Genomic DNA, 22,076 nt, shown 5'->3' on the forward strand with positions numbered 1-22,076 from the left:
TCTAGGTTAACACCCTACTTCTATAACCAATGCCATGAAACCCTTAATGACAGTACAAGGCACTCATATAAATTCTCAAGAACCAGGGACTTTCAGGCAAGCTGGAGGTATATGTGGATATGCTTTCCTCCCATGCACTCATGGTTATAACACTCATAAATTCCTAGAGGCTTTCTGAGTGTGATTTTCTGTACATATTTTAGAAATAACAGTACCACTGTCTCATGTCTAAGGAGTAATCTCCCTTCACTGTCACTTTTTAGTCTTTTAAATTCAGTTGTTTTTCTCAAAATCTAAATTTCATGTTACTCTCAAATGTTTTGATGCAGGACAACTTTTCCCCATTTTATACTAATTTCCTAATTAAAAATTATTACCATTTTCCATCACAGTCAAGACATATATTAAGTCAGTGGTGTTCACCGTCAGAGAAACTAATAAAGATTATTAGGTTAGAATTATTACAAGTTTTTGCAATGTGGAAACACTATTTTTTGCATATCTTTACCATCTCTTCTATAGGCAGGGTAGGTAAGAGTAAATTTACAGTTCTGAGTACACAAAACAGCTTATTCTTCATTATCACTTATTACTATTAACCTACTCTTGCCCACTCCTGCAGTGTGATTTACAAATTCATATCTCCATCTAGCTTTCCCTTGAGCTTCAGACTTGTATGTCCAATGACTCACTGACATCTCTTCTTGGATGTCTTAAAGGCATTCAAAACCAGTTTAAACGTCCCGATAGGAAGAAGACTATCCCCAACCCTTATCCCATTCCTTAATTCTTCCACTTAAATGAACCCGCGACAGTAAGCAGAATCTTCCTATCCCCGTCAACAGTAAATGGAACCTCCATATCCCACACCCAATTTGCTCCAGTTAAAACTTTAAAAGTCACCCTTCATACACGTTCTTTATCCTCATTCTTCACAGCTTGAAATCCTGGAAAATCTAACTCCAAAACATACCTCAACTCCATTCATGTATCCCCAAGTCTGTATCAGGCTCCGACACCATCATCTTTTCACTGGGTGACAGCCTGCTCACTGGTCTTTCTTCCCTCTCTTGCCCATCTACAATGCATTCCTCCCAAAGCAATCTTCTAAAAGTATACATCTAAAGATGTCACTCCACAGTTTGAGTTCAGTGGCTTTTTTTTTGTATTTAGTGTCAAACATCAAAATTGCTTGCTATCGCCTTTAATAACAGCCCCCACCCCACTTCCTCTTCGACCCCACCTCTCTCCCTCTCCCAGCTGCGCACAGCACATCAGCAACAGCAATCCCCTTTGGATCCATGAACAAACCTCAACCATTTTTCTACTTCAGGTTGTAGTACAAGCTGCTTCCTCTGCCTAGAGTCCTCTAACCCCAGCTGTTCGTAGATTTGGCTCCTTCTAATCCAAAGAACTTCACACCTCCTGTCTCCTCAGAGAGGTCCTTTTCAACAGGTTTCAAGTACCACCCCCCACCCACCCACCCACTTATCCTCTATGGCATCCCAGACTCACATACTTCACAGTCTATCTTCCTCACTTCAAGGAACACTCCCAGGGGTGTTCAACCTGCAGCCCCCAGGCCACATGCAGCTCAGCATGTCTATGAATGCGGCCCAACATGAAATCATAAATTTACTTAAAACATTATGAGATTTGTTTTCTGTGATAACATGTTACAGTGTATTTAACAAGACAACTCTTCTTCCAGTGTGGCCCAGAGATGCCAAAAGGTTGTACACCCCTGCCTGCATATGAGAGAACTTTCAGCCTCCAAACATCCTCAGCACCTCCAAATGTTTCTCAAGTATATTGGGGAATGAAAAGCATTTGTTGAAACACTATTAGAAGAATGGAATGAAATGAAGAAATGAGTGAATCCATAGATCTGCTTAACCTTCACTCAAACAAATGCTATAATTTTAGTATGATATATGAGCAAGGGGTATCAATAAATATAAACTGTGGTAGAATTATGTATGACACTAAGCTGTTGACGTTTTAATAGTCATGTAAAAAGACACAGCAATGACAAAATGAAAGTTGAAAGCCACATATTTTACTAGCCAAAATAGCTTCTTTCTGCAATCCCAACCAACAATTAAAATGTTTGTTATTTAAGTACAGGAAGTACCCCGAAGTTATAAAAAAGATCCTTAACTTTAGAAAACATATTTGGTTCTCCCTTTATTTTAAAATGGGGACACTACCATCTACCTTGCAGAGGTGAAGTAAAGGTGTGGCCATAACCTGCCACAGTGTATAGGCACACAAGACTGAATAAAAATTTAGTTACTATATTAGTTGGCTTATTCAGAAATTATACAAGGCGTGTCCAGAAAAAGTCCAGCCATTGTTAATATAATGAGAACACTTTGCATGACATCAATGTAACCTGGCAGCCAAGGAGAGTGGACTGGAATGCACATGCGTGAACAACAATGACTTCACTGTACTAGTCAGGGGGGTGGTAGACACCATTGAGTGAGCATGTGTACTGTGTAGCCTTCATATTCAAAATGACTAAGTGAGCAGAGCAATGAATCTGCATCAAATTTTGAGTTAAGCTTCAACATTCCTCTGCAGAAACTATTCAGATGATTCAGAAGGCCACAGCTATGGGCAACTGGTAATTGGCAGCTTCATCACAACAATGTACCTGCTCATGCATCATGTCTTGTGAAGAGTTTTTTAATGAAACATCAAATCATCCAGGTGACTCAGCCCCCCTGCAGCCAAGACTTGGTGCCCTTCGACTTCTGGCTTTTACCAAAACTAAAATCACCTTTGGTAGGAAAGAGATTTCAGACCAGATTTTCCTGGTGAGATTCAGGAAAATATGACAGGGCAGCTGATGGAGATCAGGAGAACTGTGTGGGGTCCCAGGGTGCCTACTTTGAAGGGGACTGAGGTGTCATTGTCCTACGTACAATGTATCTTCTTCAATAAATGTCTATATTTTTCACATTGCATGGCTGGATACTTTCTGGACAGACCTCAGGGATGCATCGAAGGATACCAAATATGCTCCTTTTCCTTACAAATCCAGGAGAAAAAAATCTGCTACTTCCTACATGATTTCTGTCCTCTATGAATAAATGTATGAATGAATGAATGGCATGATTTCATGTGTCACTTAAAATGATTTCTCCACAATTATTTGGGGAATAATCACCCACCCTCCTCTTTTTTTTTTCTTTGTGTGATGATGATGCTTTATTATATACATGTTGGATTTTACATGTTTCGTTCAAGATATGAGAAAAAGGAAAACTTAGGTTAAACAACTTTAAAGATGCAATTTCTATGAAGCAGCTCTTGCAGCAGTGTTTATTCTGGACCACTTATTTTGAGATGTGCTGTTTTTCAAGGGAACTGTCACCGATGATAGTGTTTTAAAACTGTATACAAGGCCTACCTTTTCCCCTGAGCTTCACTAAAGTATAACTGACATAAGACACTGTATACACTTAAGGTGTATGGCGTGTTGCCACAACACACGACAGACCCGCCAGTGACTGCCACCACAGCACTAGCTGACACCTGCATTGTCACATCACAGACTTACCACGTTTCTGTGGTGAGAACATTTAAGATCTACTCTCTTAGCAACTGTAAAAAATATAATATAGCATCATTAACTCTGATCACGATGCTGTGCACTACGGAAGGGACGAGCAAAACACGGCACACTCTACATTTTAGAAAATCAAACCTACTCCGAGAACCCTAGACAACTCCACTCACACCATTTTGAACAAATGCAGGTAAATCCTGGACATTGGGATTATACAGGCTCTAAAAGAAAACTTTCTCAGTGGTATGCACTGAACTCTAATAATTAAAAAGCAATAAGCAAAATTATGGTCAAATAATTCAATGCCTCTTAATCCTAATTTCTCATAATTTCACCAAGTCATAGTGACCATAACATTTTCACTTTGAGACAATTTTCTCCACTACAGTGACTGATGGCAGGGCCATTAAACCCATGGTTACAGACTTTAGTGAGCCTCAGTGCCCCTGGAGGATTACAAACTACAGACACCCCGCCCTGCCTCAGACAACCTACCTCCCTGGGCCAGGTCTCTGGGCTCTAAACAAGTGCCCGAGGGTCTTTCATAAAACAGAAAATTGTTTTTAGAGGAATTTTATTGTTTAGGAGATCTATAATGTTTTTTTAGCCTAAAAGTGGGTGTTGAGATCTTTACTCACTGTTGACCAAAACAATTAAAAACATTGTAGGGTGATTAGATCGCAATCAAATTTCAGAGCCATGGAAAAGGCATGCAACTGACCATACGCTGTATGAATATCTCACCCAAAAAATACCTGTGGGATTCAGATGTTGCAATTCTTGATTATTCACGGTATGTTTTACAGTTACAGCATAAAATGGGCCCTTTAATCCAGAAAGCTCATTCAAAAACTTTTAAATAATCATATATATTTTTAAGTATTTCTGGACAAATAAAATGATTTAAACCTATTTCAGTCTGTGGTACATTATATTCTCTAGCACTTCTCTACCTGAAAACTGAATTTAATCTGCATCATATAAAATTATCTAAAAATTTATTTCAATTACTATTTAAAACATTTTTGTTAGGTTAAAGGATTTCTTAACTTGTGTAAAAAGTATAAAAGACTCTAGAAAATTTATTCATAATCAAATTTGCATAGGAAATCAAAATCTAAAACATAATTTATCAAATAACTTATGAATTTAATATGCAATAATTTTAGAAGATCAGTTTGCCTTATCCTTGGTTTTTGTTTGTGATCTCATAGTTAGTTTGTTAGAGTGTATTATTTTAAGTTACTGAGTAAGAAATTACCCCAAAGATCTAACAAGAATATCAACTACCTTAATCTAATTGATCTTCATAGAACAATGAATCCAACAATTGTAGAATATACATTATTTTCAAGTATATATGAAACATCCACTAAAAATGCCATTTATGGAGCATAAGTTTCAATACATTTCAGGATATTTTTCCAATCATACCATGCATATCTTTATTTCAGCCTTCCACCTACTTACCATGTGGACTCTGTTTAGAGTGTGTTTGTTGACTGGGGGTACAGGGAAGAATAGTAAGAAAGCAAAATCTGTAGTTTGTAAACCTATAAGGCATTACTCCACGGAGCTGAATGTAATGAGTCCATTCAGCTCAGTGTTCCCAGGAGCACTGGTCACAGTCCCACCAAACTTACTCATGTAACAACTCAACATCCACAGTGGGTTATTCCAAGCAACCCTGCAGAGCTGGGCACACCTCAGAGGCAATCTTATACACTGGTTCTCACTCCCTCTACTGAAGGGCAGAAAGTCAATATGTAAAGTAGGATGGCACTAACGAGGGAAAACTATGTGCACCATCAAAAAGGAAATGCAGATGGAGAGAAACAAGTGCTCATCACAGCTGCTCAGAGTGCAGATGCCACCGATGCGAGTGCACAGACAACACCTCAGCTGTCTCCCCAGTAAGCAGAGTACCAAGCAAGTACATTAAGAGAGTACACAGAGACATAAAACAAAATATATGTGGGTATGTAAGCAAATACAAATAAGATCTGGGTGACTTCTATATGCTATGGTTAATGGACATGAAAATTATTTATCATCAACTCAGACAAAATGCAGGGTACTATTCAATCCTTTTTCTTTAAAACAGAAAGTAGGTATGTGTCTATATTGTCTATATCTGAAGAAAAAGAACAGTCAGGATGCAAAGGCCACTCAAATCCAACAGTGATGAACTCTGAGCAACAATGGGATTACAGGTGATTAATTCCTTCTTTTTATGTTTATTTTTCCTCATGAGTAGGTATCTAATTTTTATAGAAGGAAAAAATCCAAAGAAGAAATGAGGGAGGGAGGGAAGGAAGGGAAGGGGAGGGGAGCCCTGGCTGGTGTGGCTCAATGGATTGAGTGCCAGCCTGTGAACCAAAAGGTCACTGGTTTGATTCCTGGTCAGGGCACATGCCTGGGTTGTGGGCCAGGTCCCCCGCAGGGGGTGCATGAGAGGCAACCAATTGTTTCTCTCACACATCGATGTTTCTCTCCCTCCCTTCCCCTCTTCCTAAAAATAAATAAAATCTTAAAAAGAAAAGAAAAAGATTGAACAAGGAAGAGGAAAGTAATGAAAGATTAATACATTAGTTCATCCCTTATTAATACATATTATGGCTTTTTAAAACTCCATAAATACCTGTAGGTGCCTTAAGCTTTGGAGCTGACCCACACAATAAAATCAGTGTAATTTAAATCTATAGATGGTACTCTTCATGTGGACTGCAGGAAAAGAATTTTACTCACCTACTCCTGGCTCACTGGAAAGCTCAAAACAGATTAAATGGCATCAAGAGAAATAGCAGCAAATCATAAATGGGCAGAAAAGTTCTGCAATTCTGACCCAATGTGCTCCTGGCCCAAAGTAGCCACAATAGACAAAACCCACAATAGCAGGTGGTGGTAAATCATACAGCCTTCACGGTACATAATATTTGGTGCCTGAAATTTTTCTTTTTCTTTAGATTTCAAGAAAACATGTAAGACATGCACCAATTCTGAGGAAGGAAACATGCATGCATAGGAGTAAATAAGACACAACAGCTGTGCTCGCCCAGCTCACCAAGAGGAGCAGCCGATGATGGATGAGGCAAAGGCTGGTAATGAGAGAGCGCCCCAGCAGGACCGTGCTCAGACAATTTTACAAACCTCCCACCCAAGGCCATAACTGTGCTGCTTTAACGTACCTTGCGCTATTATATGGCCATGATGATACAAGTGTGCATGCAGTTGAGCCCTTCTATAATTTTGTTACAAGTCAACACAGAAGAGAATGTGGCCAAAGCCCACTCAAGTCTCATCACCTCATTACAATAAAGAATTTGCTGGCTTCTATATGCAGAGACAAACATCCTTTCACAAATTCTTAAAATGTTGAGAGCCATTATTCCTCCCCCTCCTTCCCTCAAAGAGTGCAGACAAAAGGATGGGGACAAGCAAACACTGAAGTGCCTGTGGGCGGCCACATTCATGATGCCAAAATCACAGGCTGCATTGAAGCAGGCATTCCCATAAAAGGCCCCAAGCAACATGGAGGGAAAGATGGCTTTCCGAGAGCCCAGGACACAGGGAGCTGCCCGGATGTGCACTGGGTTTGTAGCCAGGTGGTGCTGCATCACACAGGCCAGCTGCTGTGATGGGCCAAAGTGTGGATCAGAACTCATAAACTTGCACATGGCACATAGAAACAGAGAATCATCATAATGACGAACCTGGACTGTCAGGAAAAGATGTTAGTTTGGTTAAAATAAAGGGAGAAATGGAAAAAAAAAATTTTTTGGAAACACCTTTTAAAAGATATATATCCATTTAGGAAGCTGCAATCCTGAATTTCCAGAATTTAGCACTGAGTCCCAGGTATCAAGGAAAGAAAGCATTTATACCCTAGGGTATAGGGCAGTGAAGATTCACAATCCTTACTATAAAACATACATACCACAGTGAGTGGCCTGAATGTTCTTTAAAGTATGTGTGTCTAAAACAGGAAGGAAAGCATTCCCACCTACCCACTCCCTACCCAGTCCCCACAAGAGGCACTCAAAGCAGCTTCCCTTGGACTTGAACTCACTCTGTCTTTATCATCTGCTACATCACAGAGGATGTCGTCAAGGTCCAATATCCCTCCATCTCCATGTTCTAGCCGATGCACCTGTATCCAGTAGCTTGGATCCTGCACAAAAGAACAGAAACATCAAATGCACCAAGTTAGCATCACCGAAAGAAAAGGCAGTAATTTAAACTGCAATATCCTCCCGCTTTAAAAACAAAAAAAAAAAATTGGCCCCATCAAACCTATTGCAAGTGATGCAAAATTCAGGTCGCTCCCTGTCTCTGCTGTTGAATCAATTTTCCTTTTATTTTATGATGGAGTCACTCATACATACTCTTTCCTTTGGCTCACATGCTGATACACTATTGTGACAGAAACTATAGAAACCAGCTAAATGCACTGCATCAGAAATATTGATTTCTCTGATTTTGTGGTTTCCTATTATCTACCTGTCAATCCAATTCACAGAAATATTCTAATAAGCAAGTACCATAGCATACGTCTGAAAAAATAATGTCACGGCATATCTGAATAAAAGGAAGTAGCATACCCTGGTTGCTCAAAGTATTCTAATAGGCCTGATACACTGACATGGAATAATGTGTACAAGACCGTAAATGAACAATGCAAGCTCAAAACAATGTGTGTGTTTTCAGCCTACTTTGTAAGGGCAAAATTACATATACTTCCATATTTGCATGTAAAATGTATGTGTATGCACATATATACATATATGTGTGCAAGCATACATACACATATACACACTACAACAAAAAACATGTTTTAAAATTATTTGGAGAACATAGTTGCTTGTTTTTAAACTTCCACAATCATTCATTGAGTATACATTTGTGTACTTAAGTAAAGAGGTACTAAATTATCTTTTGCTTTTATCTACTGAATTATCCACAATACAGAATTACAATAAAAAGTTCAAGTTAGCCCTGGCTGGTGTGGCTCAGTGGATTGAGTGCCTGCCTGCCTAAGAACCAAAGTGTCGCTGGTTCGATTCCCAGTCAGGGCATATTCCTGGGTTGCAGGCCAGGTCCCCAGTAGCAGGTGTGCGAGAGGCAACCACACATTAATGTATCCCTCCCTCTTTTTTTGTCTCTCTTCCCCTCTGTCTACAAATAAAACAAAATCTTAAAAATAAAAGGTCAAGTTAACAGTGCATTTTTCCAATTTAAAGTAATGTTAAGTATGGTTCTTTCTGAAAGGAAAGTCTGAGAGAGAAGAGGCAAAAGATTAATCAGTTATAATACACTTTCCTGGACCCTACCCCAGAGCTACTGACCTTCCAGGGCTAAGGCCAGGGAATGAATCCACAACCTTGAGAAGTCCTCAAAGAGAATCTCTCACAAAGCCACACCTGAGAGTTAGTCAAATGAACACTCGGAAAAAAACACAGAATTACCAATCCTTGTCACTTTTTAACCAGCACAGCAAGCAGCTCAGATCCTAATTCTCAAAGTTGCTAAACATTATCAGGAAAACTACTATGCAAATAACCTATAGTTACTCTGCTCCCTTACCTACCTGGACTTCTTTAAAAGGAGATTCAGTACTCAAAACACAAAGTTTATAAAAGCATCCCCTTCATTCAAGGGGCCCTGCTCTGAAGGACTGCCTAACTCCAATGTCATCTAGAAAGCCCTCTAGAAACCTGCTGAGAGTGTTCTAGAATTTGTCATTTCTAGTTTTTTGGAGCCATCAAAAAACAAAGGCCCAAAGAAACTATATTCCTACTCTTCTGTACCAAATGGTATTAACTCTGAAAGGGAAATCAATTATCTTGGGGGTCAACAAAAAAAAGATACCCCTAACCACCATGCCCTAGCCACTTAGAATACATCATCCTGCTCTCTTCCCACCCCCCCCCAAGGTGGATGACCTAATCAACTTAAGTATCAACTTTCATTTCTAAAACACTTTAAAACACTTTGATTTACACAGAAGCAGACTGACCTCTAAAATGTGGCCTAAAAGAAAAGCTTTAAGCTTCCCAATCCTCCTCACTGTCACCATATGAGATCATATCCTACAGCTTTTATGTAAGATTTGGAGCTACTCCTTTGAAATAAATTTCCACCTAAAGATTTTCAGAACCTCTTAACTGTGTATTTCATAACCTATGTTCCAGGCTTTTCCCCATCACCTCCCTTGTCATGGCCTGTATTAAGCCCTGCATAGCTGTACACCTCCCCACCAGGCCCAGTGCTTCCAGTGCCTGGAGCCCCACCTTAACGTCCAGGCTAACCTTCCCCATCCACCAAGACTACTCAGTCATCTTCTTCTTTAAGACCTCTACCCGACCAGAACACCCCAAGACAGGTTAGAAGTCTATCTCCGACTTTACAGTATGGAAAATAGCATTCAGATGTCAACTTTGAGCCATTAAAGCTGCCAGTATTTTATTTTTACACATGCTAAAATAACAGTACAACACCTTCTGTTGACCCTACTTCACCATCTAGTTACTATATCAATTCTCTGATCTTCTTTACAGCAAAATGTTTTAAAGATTTCTTGTCACAGATTCTTCTTCTATAACCCCATGCCAATCAGGTTTCCTCCCCACCACACTCCCAAAACTGCCCACCAACAGCATCCATGTTGCTTGATGCAATAGCCCATATACAAAACTTACTTCCCTGACATATCACAGAAGTTGATACCATTGACCATTCCCTCCTCCTTGTAGAGAAATACTCTATAAGCTTGGTTTACAATCCTTCAACTATCTGATCAAGGATTGTCTAATTTTGAGATTCAGTTTCTGAGGGGACCTGATTCACTGCTCAGTTATGCCAAGTAGCCATGACGACACCATGTGAAAGGACTTATCAAGTTGGTACTTATTAAATGTCATTCCATAATACACACTGAAAGGAAGGAAACAACTATTTGGAGAGAAGGAGCCAAAAAGGAAATCATCAGTAATCCCCAATGAACATACTATACACAAAAAAGTCAGATCTGAGCAGGCCACATAAAAATGACCTCCTCTGACAAGAGGATAAAAACCAGAAAGGATATTTTTGCCACTGAGAAATACACTCCTTGGAACAACAGCCTCTCAGGAGATTTAAATTGGCAGCTTTTGTTAATGCAATTTTCTCTGAATAGACAAAGGACTTGCTGTATTTTCAAGGAAACAATCAAGTATCCATCAGGGAAAACTATTTTCTACACAAATTAGAGCATACTTGTTGATTGCACTTTATGGTAGTTCACGCTACAAAATCTGAGTAGTACAATCACTGCTGTAATAGCTACAGAAACTTAGAAATGTAATTGAACAAGAGTAAAAAAGTCACTTTTAAAAATACCAAAATACTAATTCTACAATCGGTATACTTGTCATTAGGTTAAAAAAATGAAAATGATGTTACCTAGACAGGCGCCAGGGAGTCTCCCCCATTGGCCAAGATGGCGGCAGGGGGAGGGTCTTCCACTGAGTGCTCAAAGCTAGAAAGATGAATGGACAGGGCCTGAGCATGCAAGAAGCTAGCAAGAAAATTGGAGAAGAAAAAAGTCCTCCGCTCCCTATCTCTGGAATAACAACAGGCGTGGGCAGAAAGAGAAGATGTGTTTGGGATGGGAATCCACCATTCTCCCAGGTTGTATGGCACCTGAATAAAACCTCTTTCCTTTTGTACCACCACCTGCCTCACAAGTTTGGCTCTTGTGGTGGCAGGCAGTCTGTGTTTTGTTTGGTTATGATGACACAGCACTCAATTTAGAAAAGAATGTTTCTCACTTAGATGTGTACCTTAAAATGACCAAAGATGTGGCAATAACAATTATTTTACATTATGATGAACAAAAATCCATCAAACATGAGCAACAAACGAGGAAAGAGGTTCATCCATCAAGTACCTGGAGAGAAGTCTACCAAGAAGCAAATGTCCCAGTCAGGCAAAGTTCCCCAAAGATGGGCCAGAGCCCAGAGAGGGGATCTGGAGACAAAATCATCCAAGAACAGTGCTCCTCACCCAGATAAAGAATGGACTGGGACAGGATGGAGGGAAGATTTCTAAGACCTGCTGAGAAGGAAACCATAGGGATTTGATAAGCTACAGGTTAAAAGGAATGCTGATGCCCACTCTACTGCAGGACAGGAAAAGCCCTAATACAAGATAATTCCAATACCATCTTCAAGAAAGCTCTCATATTCCATAAAGACAATGCTCACATTGTGCGGCAAGATAATGAGCTTTTGTGAGTTGTGACCTGGGTAACACAAAAGCTCTGCATATTTTATGCCCAACCAAGTTTCAAGAAAAGTATCTGCGATTAGAAATAATTCCCTGCTCTTGCATTACCATGGCATATGGCAATGGTCTATATCCTGCCCAAACTTCAAGTGAAAATGTATGTGTGAACACAGGACCACAGAAGATAAATGAAAATCCACGTTGAAGAAAAAATTGAGTATATTTACTATGTGCAAAGCACTGACTGAAGGAAAAGCAGCATTCATCTACTCTGAGAAATTAAAATTTATCAGATTAAAACACAAATAGTTTAAAAGATGTAAATCACGTGTCATAAGAAAAAAAGACATAAAAAAGCTATGTGAGTTCAGAAAAGGGGAAGATTATTTTCACTTGGAAAGATACAGGAAAGGTTTGTGATGAGGTTTTAGCAGAAGGAGATCCTAACAGCTAAAGGGACTGAGTAGACTCATCAAAACATCAGAATACACAAAACAGAAAACAAAACAAAACAAAAATCCCAGAAGGCAAAAAAACAAGTCACCACAATAAAGGGATATGGAATCAGAATGAGCTTGACCTTCTCAAGGGTAATAACACTGAAATCTAGATAATGGAATGACTTCAAAATTCCTAAGAGAAACAATCTACATCTTAAGAGTTGTACACCTTACCCAACAACTACCAGTAAAGTATGAATGAAGGTAGAAAAAAGACATTTTTAGAAATGCAACGTCTCCAAAAACAATTACCCTCTCTGCGCCTTTTCTGGGTTAGTAATGGAAGACGTGCTTTTAATAGAAGAAGAAAACCATGCATGAGGATGGTGCATATGAAAACAAGCACATAACACAGAAGAGAACTCCCAAAACTCCCAGGATGTCAGCTGTGCCACAGGTGTGGATGGTAACCAGTCCAGACTGGAGCAGGGCCAGAAGCTCCAAAAGGGATGTCTTCAAGACGAAGTCCAGAAGGCGTTTAATGTGACTGAACATACCAAGATGCTACTTTAACAACTAGAAGAGCTGTGGTGAAATTAGTTGTACATTCACAGAAGACCAATCAAAGGAAAAAACACTGTTCATTCCAGGGACAACATAAAAGTTGTGAACGAAAGAAAAAGTAATGAAGGTATCTAATATACATGGTTCAGGTATTAACATTTAAAAATGAAAATAATGGGAACATCGAATATATAATCAAAATTATATCTACTTTGGCGGGAAAAGAGGTCTAAAAACTCGAGAGAGAGCGAGCGAGAGTGAGAAAGAGAGAGAGAGATCCATCCATCCAACAAGTGGCTGTGGGAGAAGCAGGAGCAAAGCATACACAGGGCAGTGAAATAGAGTTAAATCTTCCATATTAGTAAAAAGGGACAAGAAACTGCATTTTTAAAAAGAAACGTTATAAGCAATTTACACAGAAATATGAAAGTAAATACCAAACGAATCAGGCAAAGGAGTTGGGAAAGGTGACCTCTCAGGGTACTGCTTTTCCCATACAGTATGTATGACTGTGCACATACATAATGGTAAGAAACAGTAAAACTGAAGAGGAACAGCTTGAAAATTCCTTACTATCACAGGCATGCCACACAGTTTAAATTTTAGCAAATGTCAATCCTATTGGCCAGAGGATAATTATGTTGCCAGGGCAAATGAAGTCATTTCTACTGACATAACAAATAGAGAACATTTCATTTTTAAAGTCAATGGAAGAGCATAATCATTAGGAATTGTACCTCATTCTAGATTATCTTCTATCTCTCCAATTTACTTAAACCCGAAACAAAACATTTAAAGAATACTTTAAGTTTTTTTAATAATTAGTACTTCAAGATAAATATATGTACAATTTTAATTTCGCCTACTTTCATCAACTTCATTTTCAAAAATGCCTATTTTTAAGTCAATTTTGTTGCAGCAACACTGGTGAACATGTCGGGGGGACTTCTGAATAAAGGCAGAAAACAGATGGTCAGAAATCATGGCTGATGTACGACAATAAAATAACAACCTCTATCACCATGTGGAAGTGACTAGTAAGTCACTATAAGTGCACCCCTGTGCCCCCCATTTTTCCACCCCCAAACCACACCCAAAACCCCACATCTCAGTAACACAACATAATACAGAGCAAACCACAGTGCTGCCTTCCTTGGAGAGGATAGCTTCATGCAGTCTGTCGATCCAAAACGAAAAATGCAGCAAGAGACTACAGCTGGATTCCAACCTGAACGAAATAACCTTCAGACATTTTGTTTCATTACAACTAGCACGAAAGTTCTCACAGGGTCACACACTGGCCTAATAATGTGGGAAATCAGTCTGTTATTGAACTCTACCTGTGCATTACCTTTCATAACAGCATAGAGATCACTTCAGTCGTGGATGCACCCCAATTCCTGCACCTTGCCACAAAAATCAAGGGGACAGACGGCCTCGGATCACAGATCTGACTCGGGACACAGCCAAGGCAGAAATGAGAACTGTGTCCACCAGTTACATTTGCATTATGTTTTACAATTTAAAAAATGCATTCATGTGCACTAATGTGGTGGAAGGATTTATAATCCCTATTTTCCGATGAGAAAACAGACTCAGACAGTGTTAACCTGCTGACAAGGTCATATTTAATAAATGCTGTCATCCAGGAGTCCAACCCAGGTCCACAGATTCATTTCCCGCCCTTCCTCAGACCTATACGAAGGGTTTTACAATAGCCTCTCGCTGTAGCCCCTCCTCATCTCTTCATATTTTCCACAATGGGGAGGTATGCAATACATAAAATAGTTCTTTTAATAAAAAAGATGTTGACTTACAAAATCAGTTTTGAAAGACCACTCACTCACCCAAATATTACATGTTCTTATCTCATCTGTTATTTAAAGCAGTGGCCCTCAAAGTGCGATTCCACTCCAACATCAGCATCACCTGAGAACTAGTCAGAAATGCTAATGCCTGAGCTCCACATACCCTAGTTGAACTTGAATCAGAATCTCTCAAGGAAGGAGAGGCCCAGCATCTGTGTTTAAACACCACTTCAGGTGATCCTGATGGACACCAAGGTTTGTGATTGGGGGCCGTGGGGCAGGAGGACTTCACTGAAATACTCAGCATTTCTTCTATGTATTATGTATTATATTTTATCTCATAAGTTCATAGTTTCAGTGCTTTCACCCACACTTCTTAAATCAAGCATATGTCAGCAATTACACCTTAAAAACGGTTGGCATGAACACATATATATACAGTGGTACCTCAGTATTCATCATTAATTTGTTCCAGGACTCGTGGAGAGTGCCAAACCAACGAGTACCAGACAATGAAGCTTTTTCTTTTGCGGGGCGACCTCATGACTCACACAAGTTGTAGCAAGTGCAAGGAGTCCAGAGCAAGCACCAAGTGCTGAAACAATTTTTTCTTGTCAAAATGAGACTAGTTCTAAAGCAGATGAGTACTGAGGTATGACTGTTTATTTGTCTTCCATGATAACCATATATATAAATTTCAGTGTTGACTGTGACTTACAGTCTGTTTTTCAGAACTGTTTCGACTCCAAGGCAAGCAAACCCCGCAACTCTGGAACAAAGCCCTCCTAAAACCCCAGCCTCAGGCATCTACTTCTCAGGGCACATCACCTTGGGAGCTTGTTTGCAGAGCCTGCTGGAAAATTTTAATGCAATGAGTAGAACAACAGGTGGGAATAAGTGATAAATGGACAATGTTTTTTTCTTTAAAGTTAAGTTTATTGAGGTGTACCTTATATACAGAAAAACTTATTTTGACAAATGTTAGACAATGTTTTTATCAAGTCCTATTTAATTCAAACTGATTAAACTTATTTGCCTTTATCTTCTCCCTGAAACCAACCTCCCATCTTTATTCCTACTGGCAACCCCTATCTCCTCTGACTTAACCCAATCAAGTCATAAACCTAACTTCTTCTCCATAGAAAATACAACAGAGAAAAAATTAAATGACCCCACAGAGAAGCAATTGGACAATGCCAAAATGTGAGACTTGACAACACAACTGCACTAATCCTTCAAAAAAAAAAGTCCATGCCATTTGATATCTAAGTGCAATGTATGACCCTATAGTGGGTCCTGCATCTGAGGAAAAGAAATTGGGAAAAAGGACAGTACTGGGGCAGCTGAAAAAATTGGTCATATTTGGTGACAGAATTATTTTTGTTTTTAGAGGATGAATGCTGAAGTTTTTTCATGGTTACGAAGTGTCATAATATCTATAGTTTAATCTCAAATGGTTCAACACACACACAAAAAAAGAAATTAGTATTATTACTAGCAGGTGTATGTGTGTGTATAATTCGCTGGCCAAAACATCCATTTAGTTTTTTCCATAAAATAAGAGACACATTTTTCATTTTCACCAATAACTTTACTGACTTGGATATTTTGAGTATGTCGGCCATCTCCCACGTGGTATAATGTTGACTGTTCTCAATTAATGTCTCAATTTGATCTCTGTCAACTTCAACTCATCTACCCAACAGTGGAGCGTCTCCGGCAAGAAATCTCCGGTACAAAACTTCACAAACCACTTTTGATGAGTTTCATCAGTCACCTTCTCATACACTGCACAAATCTTTTTTTGTGTTTCAGTTGCACTTTTACTTTTCTTGAAATAATAAAGCATAATATGCTGAAAATGTTGAATATTTTCTACCATCTTCAATATTAAAATGGCTATACAAAAATTCACCAATTTTGATTATTTTTAAATGCATGTTGATATGACAGCTGTCAAAATTTCAATCTAAAAAAATTACTTCAAATGATGTTAAATACAACTAAGCTCTACGAGAGCCATCTTACCAGAAAAAACAAACTTTTTTGCATACACACACACACACAAACACATACGCACACATACATACACACAGGAAGAAATCAATAGGAGCAAAATTTTTAAAACTGGTGAATCTAGTGGTGAATCTACCTAATTTACTATTCGGTAGTTCAGAAATTTTTCAAAAGAAAATGTTAAAAGAATATGTCATTTTAAAAAAAGCAATGAACTGGGGGGCTGCACTAGATCAAAGAGACTAAAGAGGCATAACTAAATTCAAGCCTTGAATGAATCCTTGTTGAGGTTTAAAAAAAAAAAGTATAAAAGACATCTTGCAGACTAGAAAAATTCTTATGGATAAGATGTTAGATAATACTAGGAAATTTTTCTTAATTTTCCTAGGTATGATACAGTTTTGTGAATATGTAAGAGAATATCCTTATTATTAGAGGGTGTATGCTGAAGTATTTCAAAAAGTGTCATGATGTCCTTTAAAATAGCATACACTGGGTATGTATGTTTGCATGTGTATAGGGGTGTGTGTGTATACAGGGTAGGGCAAAAGTAGATTTACAGTTCAGATGGAAAATACACAATATACATACTAAAAGAATAAACTGTTTCACATACTCACAACTGTAAACCTACTTTTGCCCAAACTTGTCCGTATATGTGTATGAGTGTATGAATGAATGAATAAATATCTATCATTCAGAGTGTAACCAGGAAAATATAGCTTATCCCAACTATTTTTATACAGAGGGATATTAATATAAAAAAATAGTTGCAAAGGTGTAAGAGTTGAGATTCAAACAAGGACGGCAGTGGGGTGGGGGCAAGCTATATAGACCAGCTGTAGCAGGAAGCTACCACCACCCCTTGGCTAAAGGAATAGAGGTGGCCCAGAACCCATGGCTTGGCAGAAGCTAGTCCTTCTGGTCAGGACCTGGACTTTGGAAAGAGACAGGAGCAGCAAAGACATAGTCCAAAGCAGAGAGAAAGCAGAGAGGAAGCAGAATCTACTCCAAGACTATCTCATCATGGGCCTCCCATCTCCCATTTTACCTCCTACTGGCTAAATCCAACCACAGGTCAACTGACACAGCTGTATTTTGTATGATTCTCTCAAACAATGTTGGAGTTTTTCATAACAAACTGGGAAAACAGACTAATTAAAAAAAAAAATGTAATGACCCAGAATGCGTAGCAGTACACTAAGCCAGCATTCTCACATGCTGCTCCTGGGCTCTAAGTTGTCACACACATGCTGACTGGAGCCCGGGGTGGAGGGTTCCAGAAAGGTGGAATTTGATACCATGCATCCAAATGCTTAAAAGTGAACAGATCCACTGACCCAGTAACTTAAAATTGTGTAAACCCAGTTAAGATGTATATATTAAATCAGATACTTCAATAAACAATAACACAGAACAGAAAACCAGGTACATAGCCAACAATAAGAAACTGGTTGAGTAGATCAAATGATGAAACACTACACAGCAATGTAAACGTTGGGCACAGATCTATGTTCGAGGCCACCTGCAGTTTGAAGACACAACTACTTACAGGCATGGACACACAATTGGCAGTCACTGTCTGTATTTTCTGATTTTCCATAATAAACATGTATGATTATTTTTAGATTTTATCATCTTAAATAAATAACTAGTGAATACATGTCTTCTTTTCCCTTTCCTTCATCTCTTGTTCTCAATAATGTGATTACTTTCTAACTCATGTGCTTCTAAGACTCTTTTTAGACATCTTTTTAACCCAGTCCTGCGTGTTTCGGGTACATCCATATTCACAAAATACCCATTTCAACATGTCGTTGCCCTGAAATATGAATCTTCTTCAGTGACTCACTACATTTTAAAGGTCAAAACCAACATCTTTGGCCAAGTACTTAGCACTTTTTTGCAAGTCTGCTTTCCCTGGCTTTCCAGGCCTCCCAGCGCAGTTCTCCCATCCTCCCAGACAAGCCTCAATGCTGCCTTAGCACATTTGGGTCTTCAAGTGCTGGATTCACTGAAGAGTGCCTGAGACAGAGTGGATGCTCAGGATGGCTCTGTGCATTAATTAATCCTTACGTTTTTTTGCTGAATCTATTCCACACATCCGGAACACTCTTATCCTTACAGTTCCAACACCCACACTGTATGAACCTTTCCAAATCTAGATCAAAACCACATCCTCTATAAAATGTACTCCCACCCCAAAGTATTTATCTGCACCATATATCTGTCACTTAAGAGCCTATGTCCTCATATAGTGTGGCCTTCTGTTTATCTCTAGGTAAGTTCCCCAAAGGCAAGGACCATTCTCTGTGTTTTATAGCACAGAGCAAAAAACAAAGCACCATGTTGTATAAATAATGTGTGAAAAGGAAAACAAAAGTAATAACCCTACTGAATAAAGGAAAAACTGTAAACAAGAGTTTCTGAGAGACTACAACCAACAAAGACAGACTTGTGCTTGCCTAACTGCCAAAAGAGATGCCCCAGGCATGCCGTGTCATTCACTCCTCTCCTCCACTCCTAGAGCTAGCTCAAGAAATGAAACGTGACTATTCCAGCTGACATTCCATACAACATCTTAGAGGCAGGGAAAGAGGACATCCAAGTATCATTCCCTTGCAATGAAAAGGAACCCAAATTCCAGGATAAACACCTTCATTCTCATCCACAGAGGTGGAGTCTCCAGGAACTTGGAACACCAGGCAGAAGTACATTTGAGCCTGGATAAACCTGTCTATAACCGAAGAAAAAGAGGGCAAGACAACGGTTCAACATGGCCAACCCAGTTCTTCCTGCTCTAGTCCTAGTAGGAACATGCAAAGCCATGCAGGTGTTGTTTGCTGATGAGCCGGAGGCAGTGAACAGAAGGCTGTACTAATGGGAGGGAAAATGTGAGGTAGTGCGTATGCAATCAATCCAAAGCCAAGGCCCTAAAATACAAGACGGACCTACACAATATTCTGCTGCAGAGCTCAAAATCTCCACAAGTTTTATAACATCAGCACCATGAAAGTAGGCACCTGGCACTGTACCCTCTTCCTGATCCATTCCATCCCTTCACCCTTCCACCATTCTCTACAAAGGAAAGGAAAAGGGTTGGGTGGGTGGGGTGGAGGGAACAGCTACAGAGGACTTCCGTGTTTCCACTCACGTTCACATATGACTGGTTTCGCAAAAATCATGGCAGATGAATGTTTTCAGCTCCATTTGTAGATGAGAGGACTAAAGAACAGGAAACGTAACTTGTCTGAGATCATCACACATGTAACTGAAGTTGAAGAGGGAAAGGAGTGTCTGCTCAGATATTACTCCAACTTCTAAACTCATATGCCCTTTTGATGTATTTCCTACTGCAGGAGCATCGGCTTTGTCAGAGGTACAAATGTGAAAGGAAAAAAATGGATAAAGTCCCTTTTTTCTTTTTGCTTAAAGTGGGGGAAAAAAGGATAATGAAAAATATATCACCCACCAGTTAATATATTTGACTAACTTGAGTATCAGGAAATAATAATTTACACGGTATTACCTATCCAAGATACACAGATTTAAGAAGCATTCGTTCCAGCCCTGCAACAGGCAGCACTGGATTCAAAATGTAGAAAATACAATCTGAACATTAAAATAGAGCCTCGGACACATGAAGGTAACAGACCCACCCTATCGCCTCAGCAGCGCAAAGCACAATGTGCAGCTAAGACATTAACTACTAGATGGTGTGAGATCCTTTAAAGCTAACTAAAATGATGAATATTTTTCTAATATCTACAAAAGAAATAGCCAATCCAGGAAATCCCTAAGCTTAGCCATCGAGCCTCATGAAAGAAACACCTGCCTCAGATATTTATACTCTCCAACTAGCAAACAAGACAGGCGGGGTCAGACCAAAGGGAATTTCTCTGACCTGGAAAGAAAACCTCACTGAAACATAATAAAGTGTAAATAGTTCAGAATTTTAAAACAAAGTAACAAAACTTGACCCCAAAGCAGCTCTGCACTCATATTACTTAACCCAAAAGCACCTACAATTTTTCTTAAAGAAATGACTTCAAACTATTTAAAAATACACAAGTAATTCCTTATACCTGATAATACTAAACATGACCACATCAGAAGAAATGTTTCTAAATTCGTACACAGGAGGAGACTGCAAGGAATTAGTGAATTTCGACAGAGGGCTTGTACCTACCTCCAATTTCGCCTTTGGAAGCCTGGGCAAACGGTTACCCCGCTGTACCCTCTGGCTGCTATATGCAAATCCAGCACATTCCACACTTCATGGGGTCTGGCTGAGAGTTCCACATCACCACACCATCACAAGTGCGGCCCAAGGCAGTAGACACCACACAGCGGTGCTTAGAAGAATTTGGCTCAGACCTCAACCACTTGGGAGGGTGAAGGGGCCTGTCCCCAGTGTCTCCTCAGGACTGCTGATGCCAGCAGTGGGGCTCCCTTTTCCTCCCAGGACACTCCTACTATCAGTCATGGAAGGATCCATGATAGTGTCTTCAAAAGATTTGCCAAAGACCAGAGCACACCTGAGTCTTATTACCATGGACTTCTCTGCAGACACAGAACATGGGTCAGCTTTGAGGAAAGATTTTCAGCAAAGAAGGCAGTAATACAGACAAAGGGCATATTCATATATATGTATTGGGTTGGTCAAAAAGTACCATTTGGTTTTTTCTGTATGATGACTCTAGTAGTGTTTAGTCGTCTTTAACTTCACTCGAAAACAATTTTGTTAGATTGTGACAGTTGTCATATCAATGTGCAATTTAAAAAACTTATCAAAATTGGTGAATTTTTGTGCAGTCATCTTAATATTGAAGATTGAAGAAAACACTCAACATTTTTGGCATGTTACGCTTTATTATTACAAGAAAAGTAAAAAACACAACTGAATCACACAAAAAAAGATTTGTGCAGTGCATGGAGAAGGTGCTGTGACTGACTGAACGTGTCAAAAGTGGTTTGCAAAGTTTCTTGGTGCTATTGACATTTTGACCAAATAATTCTTTGCTGTGGGGCTGTTTTATGCACTGGAAGACGTTTAGCAGCACCCCTGGTCTCTACCCACTAGAAGACAATAGCAGGAGATAGCCAGCCAACATACTCAAAATATCCAAGTCAATAAAGTTAATGGTGAAAATGAAAAATGTATTTCACAAAAAAAAAAAAAAATATATATATATATATATATATGGACTTTTTGGCCAACCCAATACATTCAAATACACCAAGATATGAGCTAGTCCTCTATGGAATCTCCTTGTCACTGAATTTTTCATTACCTCTTGTTTGTGCCCTTCTGGAAAATCTTCCCCATCTCTTCTTCACTTGTGAAACTCTTACCCAAATTTCAATTCCTTGTACCTGTCTCTTCGAAACATCAGTCTGCAT

General features: G+C 39.2%; 1 protein-coding gene across 17 annotated transcripts in view; it reads right to left on the reverse strand.

Moving 5' to 3' along the window:
• Positions 1 to 22,076, reverse strand: part of PARD3 (par-3 family cell polarity regulator) — a 715,988-nt gene that overhangs the window by 606,631 nt on the left and 87,281 nt on the right. For all 17 annotated transcript variants that reach the window (XM_053922257.2, XM_053922260.2, XM_053922267.2 and 14 more), the window contains exon 2: positions 7,647 to 7,748. In XM_053922257.2, the coding sequence (XP_053778232.1) occupies positions 7,647 to 7,748 (102 nt within the window). The remainder of the gene's footprint in view (positions 1 to 7,646; positions 7,749 to 22,076) is intronic.

The sequence above is a fragment of the Desmodus rotundus genome, chromosome 4, assembly GCF_022682495.2.
Source record: "Desmodus rotundus isolate HL8 chromosome 4, HLdesRot8A.1, whole genome shotgun sequence".
In the NCBI taxonomy this organism is placed as follows: domain Eukaryota; kingdom Metazoa; phylum Chordata; class Mammalia; order Chiroptera; family Phyllostomidae; genus Desmodus; species Desmodus rotundus.